At 45.3% G+C, this 21533-nt stretch overlaps 1 protein-coding gene across 9 annotated transcripts in view; it reads left to right on the forward strand.

The window, feature by feature from the left end:
- Positions 1–21533, forward strand: part of LDLRAD4 (low density lipoprotein receptor class A domain containing 4) — a 467289-nt gene that overhangs the window by 425440 nt on the left and 20316 nt on the right. For 6 of the 9 annotated variants that reach the window (XM_040479478.1, XM_040479483.1, XM_040479486.1 and 3 more), the window contains exon 5: positions 13009–13163. In XM_040479478.1, the coding sequence (XP_040335412.1) occupies positions 13009–13163 (155 nt within the window). Of the gene's footprint in view, positions 1–2306; positions 2511–3124; positions 3236–13008; positions 13164–21533 lie in introns of those variants that run through there. The other 3 variants (XM_040479487.1, XM_040479485.1, XM_040479484.1) reach the window with 3 other exon arrangements.

Here is a 21533-nt window from a genome sequence, read left to right on the forward strand (position 1 = left end):
GAAAATGTCTATCTTAGGCAACCCTTCCAAGGTCTCTGCTGTACGCAGGGAAACCACATACAGCTTTGGGACATTTTTTTTTAACTGCTAGTAAAAGCAGTTAGCCCATCAGAGTACTCATTTTAGAGATCCATATTTAAAGACCAGGAGGGAAGAAAGAATTCTTGAATGCAAATGGCTTTTACACTTTCCTACTTACGTGTTTTTATTCAGCAGACTAGTCTCTTCCCACACCCTTCTGCTGTGTGTACTGCCATTTTCTCTGAATTAAGGGAAGAGAAATATTGGCACTCATCAGTTAAAAGGCCCCAGCACAGTGATCCACATCCCATCAGCTAGAATTAGGTGTTTATCAGGACATAAACCCCTGGCTTCTGGGAACCCCTGGTCTGACCTCTGTGTTTTCTTCCTGAAGCACCCTCCCAGGCCAGTGCTTAAAAGAAAATAGAACAAAATCAAGACCACCACCTGGTGATTTAGCCTTGACAACCCTGTAGTGCATGCTGACGGGTGGTGACACGCTGGTGTTAATCAGGCAGCATGGCCAGCACACGTCAAACACAGCCCAGAGCGACTCTGGTAAACACCCACCTCAGCCAGCAGTGTGCCTGCTGTGCGGTTTGGGCATTGTTTTGAAAACAAACTCATCCATAAAGTCAAAAGCTTTTAAAGTGATTTTTAAATAGATTAAACATTGGGAACAATTGAACAGAATGAACAAGGAGCTTAATTAAGATTGACTCCCGTGGCTCAAATGCCCAGTGATAAGGAAGCCAGCCAAACAAAGTAAGTGTGTTAAGGCTGAGTGGAATACAATACAGCCATTAAAGGTGAAAAATATGCTGGGTTCTGGGTTGTTGTTTTTTTTTTGATACATGAAATACGCATCTCAAATAATGTTAAACCCCAACGTGGACTATTCACAGTCACTTCAAAATGCAGGTTATATCCATTAACAAACAACAGAGCCAACTTTTTTAACATTGACTAATATTTTCATAATATTGACTAACTCCTTGATTTTCAAAAACAGACTTGCATGACAGTCATATGCAATCTTATGAATATTCCCTTTTAAGGACTTGATTTTGAGTGATCTTGTCACTTGTACCGAACTGACTAGAAAGTGCCATCCCCAGATGGCAAGGACCTGAGGTTGTAGTGACAAGGGAATGTCAAAGACCAGCAGAGCCAGTCTGAAGCCATAGTGTCTGAAGCTTGATGCTTTCTGATGCTGACTCTTCTCTGAGGAGGGTCCCCTGCCCTGGTGACCACACCCCAGCCCAGTTTCCTGAGCTTCACCCTCTTCATTCACCCAGCCACGTGACTCTGAAAAGAAATTAGGGAAAAGCAGAACAAGAAAGGAGAGTTATGTTTTAAATTTGGAAATTGCTCGAGAAAAATCAGGCTGTCTTGATTGGCACATGCAAATGTACGCAACTGTTAATTTTCCTGCTGAAATTCCCATTTCTTTTATCCACATGAAATCTCTGAAAAATCTTCTTGATGGTTCTTTTGTTCCTTTCCTGCCTCCACCACCAGTAATTAAAACATGAAATAGTGGTGTCTTCTGGCCAACCTGAGGACGTGGTGGTGACATCAAGCCCAGAACACTGCTGTTAGCCCCAGGTGACATGCTGGGGCCGACAGCAGGGACAGGCTGCTGACGTAACTGTCTTCGTTTCTAATGCTGGTAGTAACCAACAGCGTTTAGTTTTGCTTTGACAACTCCTCCTACAGCCAAAACTATTGTTATGGCCCACATGTCATTGCTATTTATCCTAAATAAGGAAAAACAAAGGCTATTCTGGGCGCAGAGCAGTGCTTGTGGCTGGGGTTATTTGCAGTATTACTATGGCACTCTGCCCTTTTCACTGTGGCCACACAGATTTTTTATGAAAAGTGCTAGAGCAGACACACAGCCTTCCCTTAAGTCTCTTCACACAGCCCCAGGGCATCAGAATGCTCCGGAGATGTCTTAACGCACATATGAAAAACCATGTAGACCTCAGGGGAGACAGAGACCGTGCTTGCACAAAATGAACCAGGAAAAAGCTCCCTCCTGAGAGATGTCTCTGCTTTACCATTTGGACTCTTTAATTTCTGAATGTTGTAAACTCAAACTGCCTAGTAGTTAAGAATGAGAGTCCTGACTTTACAGCATTCTCTGTGGTATATTTTTGCTACCATGCATTGAGAAATAGAGGGGAGAGAAGTGAAGGGCTGACAGGGAAGCGAGAGTGGGAGGGGGAGACACTGAGTGTTTCCTGCTGTGGTTATGACTTTGCCAGTTGCTAGTGCACAGCTTAGCTGCAAGAGCCATGCGGACTGCTCCCATCAGTTAGAGAGAGACTCTGGGGAGAGGGGGACCCCAAGGATGGCCTGCAGCCTAGCTCCTGGCATGAGGGACGCTGTGGGCACTTCAAGCCAGGACGTGCTCTTAAAGCTGGATCCAGAGCAGAGAAGCGTGAGTGGCTAAGAGTCCGTGCCTGTTTGCACGCGCTGCCTCGGTAAGCTCTCTCTCCATTTCTTCAACCTTGAAAGCTTCTAGCTGAGACCAAGGGAAGAAATATTGTGTTGAGATTTGTAGATCTCCCCCTTTCTGCTTTGTCTGGTTTGATATTTGCCTGTTAAAAAGATTACTGAATGCAGTGGAACAAGATGATCCGTTTAGCTGCATTCCGCTCGTCCGTATGTGTAACATGTCCCATGTGAGGCCAAACATGAGAAATGCAGACTAATCATTGCTGTATGTTGCTGAATACAACACTGGGTGTTCAGCTGCTCTCAGGATTTGAGACCCTGGACTTGTTATCTGCTCTGTGACACCACCGGCTTCCTACCACAGAGCTTCTGATTTCTGTGGATGGCAGTTGATAATTGATAGCCACAGTCTGCGGTCGGAGCCACAGCATTTGAGTCTAGCACCTGGGCTGGGCCCTGCTGATACAGTAGAGAGAGAGACAGACAGAAGCGCGCACACACGCGCGCGCGCGCACACACACACACACACACACACACACACACACACCCCACGCTGGCTATAACTGCAGCTCTGAGCTGCCTAAAGAGGAGATTGCCTGAAGCTGAAGGGATGCTTTGAACTGGGGGAGGGGAGGGGGGGACTGCGTCACAGTTGGACTCCCCCTGGCAGAGGACTCGAGTATGTCCAGTGACCACCTGAACAACAGCACACTGAAGGAGGCCCCGTTTAAAGACCTGTTCTTGAAAAAAGGTACACTTTCAGAGGCCAGCTGTGGATGATGCCTGCTCTCTGGGGTTTGTGGTGGTTGTTCCTGAAGTTTGGTCTGAGGACAGAGTTGAGAAGAGTAGAAACTCTTTCTCAAGAAGTTTGTATTTCCTTAAGAACGGTCTATCAGCTCTGAGAACGCTTCAGGGCTTGACTCTGTAGGAAGATGTATTTTAGGCTTTTTCATCTTCTTTCTCTTCTGTGATCAGTTTGTTCCTGTTGGAGATGCTATACATAAATACACAGGTTTGTTGTTTTGGAGTTTTATTTTTTAAAATGTTCTGTACATGAGACTAACTCCCCCCCACCCCACCCCCAGAAATGCTATTACTTATCACTAGACTCATGGGTACTTTTTTTCACCCTGAGTCATTGAAAATAGCATTTGACAGAAAAGATGTATTTCTCAAGATGTGGGTGGTTTACTGGGTTGTTTCTCAGGTCACCAGTCTACTAACAGTAGACCTTAGGAAAGCAAACTGTGACTCTGAGAGGGAGACTGTGAGAGACAGACAGACTACTAGCTAGGGAACATTCAGGAGTCACTGCTGTAAAATGTGAAGAAATGGTTACTAGTGCAGCTGTATATTTTTTCTGATACATTTTCCTAAATTAATAATGTGGCGGTGGGATGGGGGTGGATTTTAAATGAATCCTATAGAGAGAATTATGGGTTTATGTATGTATTTTTTTCCATTTATAACACAGCAGAGGGATAGACTTCTAAAAGGTTTGTAATTGCTCTTACTCCTCTGCTATGTTTTCAGAAAATCCTGTCAATCATCTTTGATTAGAACATAGTTAGCTAGATTTCTTTCTGAAGAGATCGTGAGACTCTAGATTCTAAAATGCATGATGAAAAGTTGTATTGGATGAATGCTTGGACCTTAGTGGATTAAAAAGATGTTATTCTAGCAGCTGGATGGACTCGCAGTGTCTGCATTCTAGGGATTTGGTAGTCAGTCTAATGATTGCTCACTGATACTTGCCTGCCAGTGTCATCAAAGGCACCTGGCCATGGGCTAGAGTCAGGCAGATGTGGGCCACACCTTGCCCTCAGAGCTCCCCATGCCATTTGACTACACTGTGCTTTCACCTCTCCTCCTACAGAACATAGGTATCATTTCCTACATTTATATCCTGCAAAACATTGTATGTAAATATATTAATATAAATAGGATTCTGTAAACAGGTAACTTATAGCAACCATGAGGTTCTTTTTCCAGTGACTGTTTACACTGCCTAGAATCATAATAATTGGATAATTTTTATGAGATATGAAAACCTTTGGTAAAACTTCATCACTGAAGTCATTAGTGTTTGGTGGAATTCTGTGCTAGACCTTGTTAAAAGCAGATTAGCCGATTGGGACCCTTCCTTCCAGGGATTTCTTTAGCATTTTATCTAAAATGAACATTGACTTTGTGCCAGTCATGTGATGTGCTACCTACTGAAGATACTAGAAAAGATCAAGATACTATCTCAGAGCTTACTCCAGAAAATGGGCTCTATAAGTGATAAGTGCTATGACAGAGTGCAGCTGCATGCTAGGGAGCCCCCCAAGGGTAGTAAGCCTGTCATCAAGTGGTTAGGAAAGAGCTTCTTAAGGAAGATAAAGCTGGGGGGGGGGGTGACAGACACCAATTTGGGGTATTTCTATGGGGTTGTTCTTCTCCCTTTCTTTTGTTCTACTTGTTATGGGGTAGACTGGAGTAGCCAACCCACCAGGGAAAAGAAAATTCAAAATATATAAGATAATAATCATTACGATTATAGCTCTTACTGTTTTACCTTCTGAACTTCAAACTGTGAAGTTATTCATATAACACAGGCTGAATTTCCCCCCCTTCGACCATGGTGTTTAATGAGTGTGAATTTTCATTCAGCCATTAAAGTCTCCAAGAGTATTTTTAAACTAACAGTTCACAAACTTGAGGCAATTATGGTCCATGTAGATTCCAATTCCTGCCCCCACCTGTCTTCCTGCCCCCACGTCCCTGTCTCTGTAGGATTGGGGAAAGAATTTACCAGCCTTTAGGAACATTCAGCACTTTAAAAGTGTCACAGAGCCATAAATAAAGAGCAAGGCACCCCCCACCGGGGCTGTCATCTCACCACACCCACTCTGCCCCGGAAAAGCAGATACTTGGTCGCTGTGCCTGAGCCATGGTGGGGACCTAGGAAAGCTCACTGGGAGAGAGGGGCTGCCCAGACTAAGTCTCTGTGGCAGCTAACCAGGGTCTCAGTGCTGCCAATAGATTGTAGCACTTGGGGGAACAAAGTGGAGTGCTGCCATTGGTTAGGTGGCAGAGGAGCCATTTGTGGTGGCATGCAGGGATTTGTGGAAAGCATTCAGCCCTTACAGTGATGTCACAATATTCTGCATGGCACCCAAGGTATTTCCTTAGTGGGGTGAAAGGAGGGGGTTGATGAGAGGCACAGACTTTGCCCCCAACCCCCCATTTATAGGGTCTGTAAGGCATAAATCATACATCTGGAGCTTTAAACATTTAGAAAATAGGACTTCTGTGAAGTTGATATATTAATCAAGGAAAGACTACATGGAAGATGGTGTTAGCCATCCCACAAATAGAAATAAGTGTTATATTAGGAACCTAAGGTGGTAGAACCATGCTTTCCCAGAGTTCTTTAAAAATAGTACAGACGCTCATGCTTCTAGTATGAGTCAGTTCAGCTCCTCGTTGAACCAGAGAATAGACCCACAGGCCTCACACAATTTTCTCTGTTCCTATAATTCTCCACTGCAGAGCTTGGAGTTTCTTAGGGATAGTTCTATAAAAGTAGAGAGATGTAATCATCACCATCATCACTGTCGCTGTTATAGTAATAAAGTAAGGTGCTATGATGCCTTCCTGTAAGTTGTAGGCTGAATGTATTATAACATTTCTTGTGTTTGGATTGCAATGACTCATCCATTATAACCTTATGAACTAGAATCCCCATGAAAGGAGGGGGGAGTGTAAAAATTTGACTTTGGCCTAAAATTCTTTCCTTGCATGTATTGCTTTTTGGCATTGCTCTGTTGATGTCAGTATCTATTGGAATCAAGAAAAACTGACCAAGTGGGCTGTGTTCAGAGTCCATATTGGGCACATGAAATTTTAGAAACCCTAAAGTATCCTATTATTTTCTCAGGACTCTACTATTTCTATAGTTTTTTTTTTTAATCTTTCTGTTTTTAATAGTTCTTCCAGAATTCATTCTCTCCTTAGCCTCTCCTTCCCACCCCATTCCCAAAACCAAAATCACAAGCATTTTTCCTTTCTTTGTACCCCAAGTTCTGTGCACCAATGCACATTGCCTCTCCCCCACCACAAGAAAACAGACAACATCTTGTAAGGCCAGGTGTGGGCAGACCAGGGTGAGGGAGGTGAGGCAGCAAGGCCCCAGTGTAGTATAAGGTCTCAGCTGGCATCTGCCTCACTTCTATGCACAGACTGTTGTTCCTAGGCACAGGGCTGGATGCCACCTTGATTCAGAAAGCAGTAATGTGCATGCATCTGTCTGAAGAATATGCCTCTCAGGGCCTGTTTAAATTGTCTCCTATGGGGTGGGTAGTAGGCCTCACCATTCCTTCTGCTGCTCTGTATCTATACCCTTTGCACCCTGGGTCTCCCAAGCTTGGAGCACGTTGAGGAGGAATCAGTGATGTGTAAGACAGGAGGGTGTGTGTGTGCACGTGTGTATGTGCGCATGCATGTGTGGGAAAACATGTGGCCAGGAACTGCTACCTTGAAGGGATGGTGGTTTCAGCAGGAAGTGAAGAGTGCTCAGCCTGCCTGAGCCCTGACTGTGCAGTACAGGAAATTGCTGGGTAAGGTCCCCAGAAGTCCCAAAAAGGTCTGTGGTTGAGATCTGGAGTGCAGATGTCTTAAAAATGGACACCTTGAAGAACAGGTGTGCTGAATTTCACCCGATACTTGCATTCAGAAGTGAGAGGTTTTGTTTTGTTTTATTTTGTTAATATAAAGCTTCTTTTACTTGTCCTGTGAGTTATTTTCTTGAGGAGGTGTAATATCAGGCCCTTGACAACAGAGCCACATCCGGGTACTGCAAAATACTGTGCGGGCCCAGCTGCCTCTGAGCAATCTCCATGCAGGAGTGAAGGGTTCAGGAGTGGCAAAGGAAGAGACAGGAATCACCTATTACTGTTATTACACAATGTATGCAGAGAGAGGAGGGGGACTGGGTTTCCCATCTACCATCCAAGCTGTGATATCCTATAGTGGTGTGGTCTTTACTTAATTTGCCTTTTATGATGCATTTTTAGTAGAATTTTTCCTGTTTAAAGTAGAAGAGGGTGTGAGAAGACAAGTATCAGGCAAAGGTGCTCACATACCCCCTTGTGAGCTCGAAGGGGGAGTCTTGAAGGGAGAAGTTATCAGTAGCAGAGATCTCTGGAATCTGGATGTCATCATCATACTTGTCCTCAAGAATACTCTCTCTGTTCACTCTAATTTTCATTCTGAGAATTCTCTGGACCCTTTTAGCCCCTTATACTTTCTAGTTGTTAGTGTTTGAGAAAGCAGTCTTTTTTCATTGATGCATTTTGCCCAGAGTTCAAAGTGAAGGTCAGCTGCACATTTGACTGGGGCTGTGCCACTCTGCTGAGGCTCCATCCCCAGGAGCTCCACATGCCTCTCTGACTTCAGGGTTTCAAGAAACATGACAGGTGACCCTGGACTGCAAGCAGGGCCAAATCGCTGCTGCTGTGCTTACTATTGCTCCTGTGTCTGATTAGTACTTGGTTGTTAGGATGGTGGCCTTTGGGACCTGGGCCAGTCTCTGCAGGAAGAGCTGCCTCTCATGCTGGTCCAGGTGCTGTAGTAGCTGAGGCTCTGATTGGGCTTCTGTCACCCAGATTGGCCACTGGGCTACACTGCTGGGCTGCTTGCCTTAGTGAGTGGCACCCAGGGTGTGCCAGCCTGTGCTCTTGCCCCAGATGAGTTCTGCATTATTCGGATGCCTGTGAACCCCTAGGGTCTCTGTGTGTACTTTGCTCCATAGATGCACCTGCTGTGGCTGTACTTGTGCATGAAAACTCAGGAGAGTGGCCCAGGAGCTGTTCTGACTACATCTCAAATCCTAGCATCAGGAGTATCTCCAAGAAATCCAGGCCGTTAGTGTTTGTACTAGAGTGCCTGCTGTCAAATCAGTCTAGACCACCAGTTCTCCACGTGTGGCTCAAGAATCTCTGGGGATCCCTGAGACCCCAGTCCCCAGTGGTCAGTAAGACCACATCTCCTTCATATACCTCAACCAGAACCAACATATCCCAACAGATTGAAGGTGAAGCAGGGAGAAGAATCCAGCTATCTTCTATTAAGACATATAAGAGGGGAGTCTAAGTGGCTTAGTCCGTTAAGTGTCCAACTTCAGCTCAGGTCATGATCCCACGGTTCATGGGTTCGAGCCCCACCTGGAGCCTGCTTCAGATTCTGTGTCTCCCTCTTTCTCTCTGCCTCTCCCCAGCTTGTGCTTGTGCTTGTGCTTGTGCTTGTGCTTGTGCTTGTGTTTACTCGCTCTCTCCCTCTCTCTCTCTCCCCTTCTCTCTAAAATAAATAAACATTAAAAGAAATTTGAAAAAGTCATATAAGAGATGTGCAGAAGTGTAACGAAATGCCACCCTTATCAATAAATTTGTCTTGAAAATAGCATATATAGTTGTTATATATTTTAATATATAATGTTTCTTTTTTAATAAATAAATATTTAAAATTTTCAGTATTGAATGTAAATATGGCAAACATCAATAGATGTCATCCATACAAATAAAGCTCTTTGGGGTGTAACCAGTAGCTTTTAAGAGTGTAGAGGGGTAGGGCGCCTGGGTGGCGCAGTCGGTTAAGCGTCCGACTTCAGCCAGGTCACGATCTCGCGGTCCGTGAGTTCAAGCCCCGCGTCAGGCTCTGGGCTGATGGCTCAGAGCCTGGAACCTGTTTCTGATTCTGTGTCTCCCTCTCTCTCTGCCCCTCCCCCGTTCATGCTCTGTCTCTCTCTGTCCCAAAAATAAATAAAAACATTGAAAAAAATATTAAAAAAAAAAAAAAAGAGTGTAGAGGGGTCCTGAGATGAAAGCACTGGAGAACTGTTGGTATTAAGCAAAGCAGGAGCGTGGGAGGAAGTGCAGCAAGTTTGGACATTGGGGGGGGGGGGCGGTGCTTTCCAGCTGTTGGCACCTTAGCAGGGCCAGGAGAGGGCCCACTATACATAGCATGTTGACAAGAAAGCTGATGAAACACAACCTTAGAGCAGGTAGTCCCCTTTAAAAGAAAGATTCCATACACTTTCCACAACTAAGATCTTTCTTATTCATGCTTACGATGAACTCTTTAATGTGCTGTTAGATCAGAAGATCCATGTCCTTCAAAAGATATAAAATGTTCCATGTGCTGTCTCAGACCAAAAGAAATCAAGTCCAGAGCGAACACACATCTAAACATAAAAATGCAATCTATAAAAATCTTAGAAAAAATATTTTTAGAATACTGGAAAAGACCTTCTTAATCAAACAGGAAGCTTGGAAGCCATAAAAGAAAAAGTATTTCATGACATAAAAATTTATATCTTTTATACAGAAGCTCACAGCAAAGTTAGTGACAGACTAGGAGAAAATACTTGCAGCACATGTAACAAAGATTTGTAGTCATAATATGTAAAGACTGCTTACCAGTAAACAAGAGAGTTACAAATAAACTGATATGAACTAACATGATTATGAAAAAGAAATTGCCAATCAGGGAAAGACCTAAAATTACTAGTAAAACAGATTAAAACAAGATACATGTTTTTGTCCATCAGATTCGTGCAGATGAGAAGAGTGAGTATTCAGTGTTGATGGGCATGTGGGGCAAGAGCCTTTTCATGAGGCAGGGTCTCAGTAGCTATCAGCACTTAAAAGGATATGTCCTTGACCCAGAAATTTCAGTTTTAGGAATCTTTCCTGTAGGGATACTTAAAATGTGGGTCAACACTCACATTACACACATACATACACATGCACATACAATCTTTTGGTCACAATAGAAAAAAGCGGGGGGAACACCTAAATATCTATCACTTGGAAAATATAAATTCCAGTATATCAGTGTTCTGGAATAGATAGCCACCATAAAGAATGAGGTTGGTTTTTATATATTCTTGTTTTAAAATGCCGTGATACATTGGGTGGAAAAAAGCCAGCAATGTATTTGTACAATGATTCCACTCATTAAAAGAAGAAAGCCCTTATTTATTAAGCAAATGCACAGATATACACAATGGGTGAACTGTGTGAACCCCAGAATGGCATGGGGTTCAGTGGGGTCAGAGAATCCTGCAGGCCTACAAAGGACTGTTACATTGTACACTATTTCCTTCTGTATTGTTTAAATAATTTAAATTGTTTAAATAAGTCTTCATTATTTTTATAATAAAAATCCTTTTAAAAATCATAGATACACCCCAAGTGCCCATAGAATTATGGAAAATATAATTTGATTGCATTGCTACAGATGGTTATCTACATAGCTTTCTATATTCAGGAAAACATAACCTAGGAAGACGTCCTTCAGGTGAAGAATTAACCCATGAAGACTTTGTACAGGACCCCTCACTGTAATCATCACTTTTACTATTTTTCCATGCCCATAAAGCAATGAAGCTTTTTTGAGAAAAGAAAACATTTGTCAATTTCAGGGCATGATTTAACCTGATGATCAGCCATTAGGCCTTGGGGTGTGTCCAGAACAATGACAGCAATGCAAGGTGGGGGTGAGGTGGAGAGCGCAGCACCTGGGTCTCACCGACAGCCAGGCTTCTCTGTCAGCCATGCCCATGAGATCCACCCTTTCACTGCCCACTAGGGCTGTACTCAGCAAGCCCACCCGGCCACAGCCACTCAGCACACAGGCATGGCAGTTCGGTTCCCTCATACTCAGCTCTCCATTCTCCAGGGTGCATATTTGGGCCAGCCCCACGATAGGTGCAGGTGCAGTCCAGCCAGGTCCAGCAAGCATGTATGTATATCTTTGTCCCTCGGGTATGTATAGGCCGAAGGCAGGAGTGGAGGGGTAGTGTCACAGGACAGGACATGGTGGGATCCAGGAACACCCTCCATTTACTCCCATGCCAGTTCTAGCCCTTCTGTTTCCAGAGTATGGATGGTGGGGGCATATAGGTGAGATTTGGGGAGGAGGGTGCTACCCCAGTCCTTTCCTGCATCATCCCAAATGTGAGCCCATACAGTGAGAGATAACACCTCCCCACTGGCTATCAGCCTGGGTCGTGCAGCAAGAGCGCGCGCGCGTGTGTGTGTGTGTGTGTGTGTGTGTGTGTGTGTATGCATATGCATGCATGTGCATATGCATGCTCTGTATGTATGTATATCCACATCTGTGTGTATTCAAACACATGCATACATGTGTGTATATGTGTACATGAATGCAGCATGCCTGTGTGTGTACATGTGTGTTGCTGTGCTCATGTGTATACATGCATGTGTGTATGTGTGGGTGTATGCATGTGTGTGTTACTTGTTCTAGGCAGTAACACAATTGACAGAGCTCTCCCCTTTTTCTTGCTCTTCATTAAACCCCACACCTCCCCACCTCAGAGCAAAGTTGTGTGCTGTCTTCCTCATCTTCAGAGCCTCTCACTCTTTAAGTTGACACCCCTACACAATCACTTCCTTTGATTATGTGGGGAGACTCAGAAAGACAGGTGGGCAACATGCAGCAAGGCTGTGCTAGAAAGCAGAAAATGTGTGTTCTAGGGTTGACCTTGAGCAATGGGACTCTGCTTCCTCCCTGCAAAACTGAAGGACTTGAATTGCCCATCTTTAATTGCCAACTCAGTGCGCTGTTTTGCTAGAAGTAATTCCATGGCACTGTACTAGAATGTGAAGCGTGTGCTAATGGCAGTTAGAAAAGGCTTTGTAATGGCAGTGTCAGGAAACTGGTTTCCGACTGCTCATAAAATATGGTGTCTGCAGGGTTACAGACAGTGGAGATGTGTTTTCTAAATTACCTCCAAAGGCAAAGTAAAGGGGGCAGAGGAGTAAAGGAGGTTGGAGCTTTTTATCAATATATTATCCCTTCAGTATAATGTGTAGATTCTGTGTGGATGTGCTTTGGGAAATGTGACTCAACCATAAAGATGGGGTTAACTTTCCTGGAGAGATTACACTGGAAGGAGCAGCTTCAGTTTTGTGAGACTTTCTTACCTCCCCTGGGTGGCAGGGCCATCTGGCAGGACCAGCAATCAGATGTTGGAGAGGTGACTGCACTCCTGGACCCGCCTGCCCAGGGCAAAGGGGCAGCGTGCAGCGGCCAGCTGGTGGTCTGCACACTGGGCTAGATATTCGAGTTCCATGTGTGAATGGGGTCAGTTACAACACAGCCCCTCTAGAGGTCTTGTAGAGCCAACAGAATACGTTTTCCTAAGGCCCTACTCATTATAAAATTTGCAAAGACAAAGTTTGTCTGAGCACCACGCTTGGGCTGAACACCAGAGGCCTACTGGAAAGAGCCTCATGCCTGGGTCTCTCTTTCTTCAAATGTTATTCAACTGTTTGTGCTTGTGTGTGTGTGTGTGTGTCTGACAATGGTCTTGGGCAGCAGGCCTGGGGAAAAATAGTTTGTCTCTGGGAGGACCAGGTGCTTGCAAGAAGCGCTTGGTGACTGGTGGGTGTGTTGTTTAGAGAACTGGGTGACTGCACAGGGGATATGTCGCTAATATGCCTTCCCTTTCCATCGCAGCGGAACTGGAGTTTGCCCAGATCATCATCATCGTCGTGGTGGTCACGGTGATGGTTGTGGTCATTGTCTGCCTACTGAATCACTACAAAGTCTCCACACGGTCCTTCATCAACCGCCCACATCCAAGCAGGAGGCAGGAGGACGGGCCACAACCGGTAAGTGTGGCCTGAGCCTTTCGGTGCTGCCTAGGCCTCTGTCTCGGGCTCCAAATAGGCTGGGTGCCAGTAAGAGCCCCAAAGCAGGACGGCCTCTTGAACCCACCTGCTATGGTCCGAAGCATTGAAAACTCTATGGAAGGTTCTGATACTTCAAGTAAAGCATGTGCGTCATGAGAATTCTGCTCAGTGAGTCCTCACAAACTAAAGACACCTGTGTAACTACTCAGAAAAGAGATAGGACCAGCCCCCAGGAACACACTCTGGCCGTACTCCTAGGCCTGCCCCCCACAAGGTCAAAACTACCTGCACAGCTGTCTGCACAGATTAGTCTTACCTGCTTCTGAACAGTCTGTTTAACAATAGAATCATACAGTAGGTGTTCTTTTGTGTTTGGCTTCTTTCACTAAATCACCCATGCTGTTACATGGAGACCTGTTTTGAAAACTGGCCCTGGAGGTGTCCGGTGATCCTTAATACATTTGTGCAGCACTACCTGCATCTGTAAGACATCACTTGTCTGAGATCAGCAGCATGGCAGGTGTGGGCAAGCTAGAAGTGGCGGGACAGCAGGGGCTCAGGGCCTCCTCAAGTGGATCGGGCTGGGCCGGGCTATGTAAGGTACTCACAGAACAGCCCACGGTAAGGCTCTACAGGTTGTTCTTTTTACAGTTTCTGGCTACTTCTTGCCCTGAGCCACACTCCTCTGGAAAATAAAATACATATTCAGTTAAACCGGTCTGTGATCTGCGCTTAGGAGGCAAAAGGCCACTGGCACTTTTTATTCTGAGCTGCTTTTACAATCTGTGATTCTCGTGGCCTCCAGTGAAAGGCTTGGGACTGTGAGTTTAGACAATTACAAGTTCTTGGTTTTCTGGTGGGCAAAAATGATACTGGATACTCAGCCCCTCAGAGCATGTGTCAGGACCAGGGAGGTCTGGTAACTGGCCTAGGGAGGCCATCATGGGTTCTGGCAGGCTACTGGGCTCAGGGCCCCTGGACCCCTCAGGAGGGCAGGGTCATAGTTCATCAGGGCTGCAGAGTTGCTCAGTGACCCATCTGCTCTGCTGTCCTCATGGAGGAACTGAGGTTTGCTGGGCATTCTGTGTCTGAGGCAGGCAGGGAGAGAGGGAAGGGATGGGACTGCTATGCACCACCCATCAGACTCACAGAGATGAGACAGGATGCCATGGGGCTATGGGGAGCAGTCCTGAGAAAGAACCCCTTTCTCTCTCTTGCTTTCCCTTGTCCTCTGCTGTCCCCTTCCTTTGTCTCTCTGGGTCCCCAGTTGAGCCCACTAGCCTCCTCCGGCCCTATTAACATGGCTTTCCTCACAGCATGACAGTGTCCCTGTGGTCCTGGGCCCTTTGTCATTCCAGCAGTCTGGTACCTGAGGGGTCCAGACTCACTGAACGCTGGTGTCCTAATGCCTATAGATTCCCCACTGTTGTATAAGGACAGTTCAGTTACCTAAAGGAGAGAACTAACTCTTCTGAAGTTCTGAGCACAGAATATACACAACTCCCCTGAGTTTAAAGGGAGAGGACAGAGAGAAAATCATACTCACAGCAACAGTTTCAGAACTGCAAAAGGATGAGCCGTCACTGCTCTGCCTAAGCCTTAATGCAAAGACTGGAAATGCTGACTCCAGCCTTGGGGGAAAGAGGAAAACTATCCTTATTCTTTGTCATCAATAGATAGCTCTCAAGTTTCTGTGAAGTACCTGCCATGAATTTACCCAAGTTCCCTGCCTTAGGCTTTCTGTTCCAATGCCTGAGGTATTTGGAGTCACTGCACACAGGGAACTCAGAATGCTTTTCTTATGCCTAGCCTGGGTCCCCACCCACCTCTGTCTTCCCCACATATTTGCTTTGGGGATCATCTTGCTTCTACCTGATTCACCTTGCTTGGTGAAGTGGCTCCTTCTTCCACTCCTCAGTACATATATGGCCATTCCTGCTGTCACTGCCCCCATCCATGTATCCTCAAATTGCCCATGGGTCTGCTCCTCAGACTGGGAGCTCCATGACCCAGTCAGGTGATGGGACAGGTACACACACAATTATACCCTTACCAGCAAAGACGTTGCAGCAGGATGACAATTTTACAAAGGCAGAAAAGTGAAATTTTAAGTTTGGTTTAATCAGTATGTGTCTTCTGTTTCATTTGGGAATGGCTTTGAGTGGGGCGCCTGGGTGGCTCAGTTGGGCATCCAACCCTTGATTTTGGCTCAGGTCATGATCGTCATGGTTCATGAGATCAAGCCTTGCATTGGGCTCTATGCTGGCAGCATGGAGCCTGCTTGGGATTCTTTCTGTCTCTCCTTCTCTCTGCCTCTCTCCCACACTCACGTGCGTGTGCACTCTCTCTTTCAAAATAAATAAATAAACTTTTTTTTTTTTTTTTTTAAGGGAATGGGTTTGTGTCAAGGCTTCTTCCTGGGGCAGTGGCTCACCTGTGTCCACCCTGTTCCAGGACTTCTTGGGCAACAGTGCCTCCATTTCTTGACATTGAAAAGATAATTAAGTGATTTTTAGATGCCCCTTCAGGGCTATACAGCAAGTGAAGATAATCAGTATCTAGTGATTGTGTCTGCAGAGGTCTTTATCACACTCTGTGCCTAATTTTGTTAATAACGTCTGAAAGTTTTACCCCTGAGAGCTGGACCCTAGTTCTGAAATGCAGGCTGCACACAGCTTAGGGTTTAATTTCTTGTTACTACTATACTATTTTTTCTTTTCTTTGAGTGGCCCAGCACTGACTGGCTGCTGTTGCTTCTCAAAGCTTGGATTTTCCTCCTCAATAAAATGAGAATATGGATATTGCAAAACTTAGCAATGCGCTGTGTTCACCATTTCAAAAAAAATTTTTTTAACGTTTATTTATTTTTGAGACAGAGAGAGACAGAGCATGAATGTGTTTACCATTTCAAACTCAAGATGTATTTTAACCCAGTGACCAGAGACCATTCAGGCCCAGTCTGTAGCTCCATATCATGACTAGGACTATTAGCCCAATGTATAGTCCAAAGAGAGAGGAGAGAGAGTGAGAAAAAAAACCTTACTTTTCTTCTGAACACAAATACAAATGTAGACAGTACTGTGGGCCACTTACACTCTTTCTCTCTACCCAGGAATGTGCCCCCAGGCTTCTTGCCTCCTACTTGTCTACCTCTCCTCCCTAATGCCTTTATAAGGCATAAGGAAGAAATGCTGCTTCCCTTAGTACAGTACTGGGAGAGCAGTTGATTAATATACACTCATGGTTCCCAATTGGAGTGATTATGCCCCCTAGGGGACATTTGACAACACTGAGAGCCATTTTTGGTTGTCATAATTAGGGAATGCTACAGGGATGCTCTAAACATCCTGGAATGCACAGGGTAGCCCCCGCAACAAGGAACTATCTGACCCTAAATGTCAGTAGTGCTGAAGTAGAGAACCTCTAATCTCACTAGTGTTGAATGCCATCCTTCCTAGAGGCGCTTTGCTGTTCAAAGAGGTTGCCTATTAACATAAGTGGATCTCTCATGGCTGGTTCTGAGGTTTCAACAGAGAGAAGAGTACACTTCCCAGAGGCTTGGCAGAAAGTGTTGGGGGTCCCTTGCATGATCAGAGGGTCCTGGTTTGAGACTCTGCCTTGGGAATAGTTTCCCCTACCCATTTCTACTTTCCTTTGTTCATTCAGTCATTCACTGGACATGAACCAGACAGACATTGAGCAAAATAATGAAGGAACAATGTGAGGTTTCCTTGCCCCTGACCCTCCCTGCTAGCATCAGCAGCATCCAGATGGCTAATTCTACTTGGCATTTTCTCAATCTTAATTGGGAGAGGCTAGGGGTCTCCAGTGGCCATTTGTATATATCAAGTGGCTGTTGGCTATAGGAGGAGTCTGGGATGGGGCGTGAGGACTCAGCATGAGAAAGGAAGGCTCTGCTCTTACTGACAGAGCTCATCGCTGACAGCCTCTTGGGTTCCCAGTGGCATTGTGCATACTTGTACTCCTTGGGGGAAAGGTGACTGGTGAAGATGGATGCCTTTGTGGTTACTGCTGTCTGTGTGGTTTCATGTCTGTCACTAGAACACCTGAGGGCTACTGAAGCACCTTTCCCGATGTCAGCATCTAAATCCCACCTTCCCTGGAGCCTGAATGGTGGGGCTGCAGTGCCCTCTAGTTGGCAGCTTGTGGCTGTGGAATGCCCCTTCCAGCCTCACCTGGGTGAGCATCTCATGGTCTGAGCCTGTCATTGCTGACATCCCCTCACTTCTGGGAGCCTTTTAGCCCCATTTGTTCTAAAACCATGTGAGGTCTCCATGAGCATGTTAGTAAAAGGTATATTTATTTATTTATTTTTAAATATTTATTTATTTTTGGGAGAGAGAGACAGAGAGAGAGAGAGCAAGCTCGTGCAGGCGAGAGCAGGGAGAGACAAAGAGAGAGGAGAGAGAGAATCCCAAGCAGGTTCTGCGACATCAGCACAGAGCCCAACGTGGGGCTTGATCTCACAAACTGCAAGATCATGACCTGAGCCGAAATCAAGAGTCAGATGCTTAACTGACTGAATCACCCAGGTGTCCAAAAGGTATATTTATTTTAAACTTGTGAGAAGGGCTGTGCATCTAATTTATCAACTTCTCTGTGATTTGGTTTAACACTTTGTTAAGTTTATTTTTATATATTTCTTCCAGAAGACTTGTTAGTCAAGATTAAAAAATAAAGGACAATAGTTGGATTTTGTTTTCAAGGAAGAGGTTGCACATGTAGATGTTCTGACTTGACTGAGGAAATTTCACTGCCAAGATGTGCGCTGCCCCTCTGCTCACTGATGATTTGCACTTCAACCAAAGGGAAAAGCAGAACTGAGGTTAATAAGATAGAATCTTAGCTGTGAATATTCCTAGTTCTCAGGGAGATTCTTCTGGAAAATGGTTGGTTGGAACAGTTGCCCCCTTGGGCCAAATGCCAGACTCACCCTGATTCTGGGAGGTTTGCTTTGTAAAGTCAAAGACACTTTCCTCCCTGACTCCACCACACACACCTTCTTCCTCATGCGACACCCCCTCTCAGGGTCTCCCCTGCCAGTTCCAAGTGTCTTTTGGAAGCACACACTTTCTGTACCAGGTCCCTCTGGCCAAGGAAGGAATGGATGGGAATCTGTATTGGCCCAGGCCAATCAGCCTTCATCACCATGGTGTCTCTGACACACCGTGCCAGGGGAGCCCAGGGACAGGACAATACTGGCCATGAATTTGTTGGTAACAGTCATTTCTGGATAAAATTGGAAAATAGCAACCTAGGCTTAAATCAAGAAAAGTAAATGTTTATCTAATGGCAAAGAGCAGTGAATGGCTTTGTGACATAAATCTCTATGTATTCTTTCTGAGGTAGCCTCAGCTTATTTTTTAGAGCCTGGGTTTATGTGATTTCAGAGCTTTGATACTGTCTAGATCTCTTTTCATTACTTTAGACTGCCAAGTAATAGGAAGACAATAAGGGGGCATAAATATTCCAGACACAGCCCTGAAAGGTATTTGCTTACATCACTGGAGCCTCTCTTACCAGAGCTGGGTGGGCGTGGGGGCATGAGCAGCCTTTTCTGACAGCCTGTAGCCCCACCCAGAAGGGCCACCTGAACCCACCTGGACAGCCCAGGGTGCAGTGGGAAGTGGGCGAGGTCAGAGTGGCCAGCCACTTACTGAGGAGCAGCAGAGGGACAGAACCTTTTTACTTACCTGTATGAACTGTATGAAATTGTAGCGCTTCAGCCATTGGACCTATAAAAGCAGCAATTTCAATTAAAAAATTCATGGAAGGAGTCATGTCAAGCATTTCTTCCTTAGGAACTGCTGCAGGGATTAAATCACTTAGGAAAATACAGGTGCCTCAGCCTCCCTGTGGAGACAGAGCAGCACCAAGCCAGCGCTCAGCACAGTCTGTGCTGCACCAGCTCCAGGGGGAGATGCAGGTGGGATGCTGGGAAGGAGGCCGCTTGTTTTGTCCCCTGGCGTTTGGAAGGAGGACATGACTGCAGTGACCAGTACAGAAGCTGGAGTTCTTCTGATCCAAAGTGTCCCAGTATAGGGGAAGTCCACACCCAGAGACTCTCCCTATATATAGCTGTTGCAGACTTGGCTTAAGATGTGGCCAGTGTGTATGGTTTGCCCCACAGGGTGTTTTGACAAAACTTGATTGGCAGTAACTATTGGGAGATTTCACATAAAAACTGGAATTTACATTTTCTCTTGAAAAGTCTGCATATCAGGCCTCTATTCCTGCCTCTGGCACTCTCTAAGATGGGACCACAAAGCAGTTGCCAGGCTGAATGGGTTGGTGCTCACCTTTTGACTACGGTTCCATCTCTCTTGGGGGAACCCCCAGTTGTGGGTGGGGTGCCATTGCTACCTATTGCTTTGCACAGTGGTGGTTGTTTTTTAGAGAAAATATATCCTGCACTTATGTCTTTATCACAAGGGTGAAAACAAAGATAGACTAAGAGGCCCACTGGTTTCCAGAGAAATGGGAGGGGACTTCCTTGTGGAAGTAAAGATCATTCCTGAAAGATTAGACATTCAACCAAGTATGTCTGGGCCAGCAGAGTCCAGTGTCTCCTTTGCCCAGCTGGATATGTTTGTTCTGGACCTTGCAGTTCAGTCCAGGCCCCAGAGCAAGGCAGTCTTCTCTGTGGCTGGTGTCTGTGGCCAAGAGAGTAGAGATGACTGTGGGCTCCTCTTGTTGGCCTTGGGAGCAGGGGTGGCTTGAGAATGGGCAGTTCTGGACACCCCTAGAAGCAGCTCGGGAATCCACTGCAGTGGCTCAGAACTCACCATGCTTGAAAAGCCCACAGGCTGTGTCCTGGGCCCAGTGAAGGGTGCAGGGAGTCAGGGGAGTCACCACACACACAGTTCATTCCCACAGTGACTAAAGAGCTAGACTGCTGTGTACCTGCCTTTTCTCATTTCTACTTAGGTTTAGAAAAGCGTTTAGAAAAACATTTCTAAAATGATAGAAATGAACTATTTTCAGTAAGGTGCGAAAAAAAAAAGAACTAAAGGGCTTGATGAGGCAGTTATAATAGGCATGTCTCTGACACTCCAGACTACAGAAAAGAGAGCCCCTCTGGCTTTATTTAGCATCAGATTGAGATGAAAGATGGCAGGGGATAGTTTCTCTGTGGGTGAGGGAGATTCTTGCTGCACTGTAAGACCGGGGGTATTTGTTGTCAACTTTGTCCCATAACAATTCTCCATTATTTCATGAGCCACTGAAACTACATTTCCTGATGTCACAGGGACTGCAAGAGGTAGGTGAGCACCTACTGTAAACTCCAAGCACAGATTTCCTCTTGGCAGTCAAGCCGTTTTCTCCCTGAATAAGTGAGGATACAGTCAAGCCACCAGACTGGTCATTTAAAAGGCTTTACCCTTTGGTGTATCTGATTGAAGCATTGGAAGATAGATAATTTTAACAGCTTCAGAGTGAGAATGTCTCCCTTCAAGTAAGAGAAACAGGAGGCCAAGTTGCTAGCAAAAATTGGATCAGGTTGCTGGGCCACAGCTGTTAATATAGCAGATTCTCATCTGAACAAAAGTAGAAAGACCTTTTCAGTGGCCAAGATTTGTCTTTGCAGCAATGCGAGTAGCACAGATTGTCCCTCCACTGTTGTTGCCAGTGCTCGGAACAGTTTTGGAATTACCCTCAGAGCTTGCAGGTCATTTTTTGGAAATTTTTCAAAGGAAAAATATTTTTTAGTGTCTTGATGGCAAATCTTCCTTTTTCTTATTTGTTCACTGAGGATGGATTTGATTTTTAGTATCAGCCAAACTCCATTTGGGGTTAAATCTTACAAATGATGAGACTGATCAGACTAACTGATACAATTTTGGTGCAAAACCAAGTGTGGCTCAGTTAGTAAGACTGATGTTTTCTGAGCTACAAACTGATGCTGTAGAGAAAGGTCAGGAAGGACCCACAGAAAACGAATGGCTTCCTCTGGAGAGGATCTGGGATTGCAGGAGGTGGGCAAAGAGAGCCTGGTTTGTGTGTTAAAAGTTTTGTGGTTAGGGGGCTCCTGGGTGGCTCAGTTGGTTAAGCTTCTGACTTTGGCTCAGGTCATGATTTCGTGATTTGTCAGTTCGAGCCCTGCTTCGGGCTCTGTGCTGATAGCTGGGAGCCTGCTTCTGTGTCTCCCTCTCTCTATGCCCCTCCCCTGTTCATGTTCTGTCTCTCTCTCTAAAAAAAATAAAATAAAATAAAAACTTTTATGGTAAGGATGTATTTGTGTATTACTTTTGGAATTAAAAAACATTCTCTGCTCACATAAACTGATGCTGAAGACAACTGCAATAATGTTCTGAGCATCTATAGACT

This window comes from Herpailurus yagouaroundi, unplaced genomic scaffold (genome assembly GCF_014898765.1).
Source record: "Herpailurus yagouaroundi ecotype Mexico unplaced genomic scaffold, PumYag 142, whole genome shotgun sequence".
Lineage (NCBI taxonomy): Eukaryota > Metazoa > Chordata > Mammalia > Carnivora > Felidae > Herpailurus > Herpailurus yagouaroundi.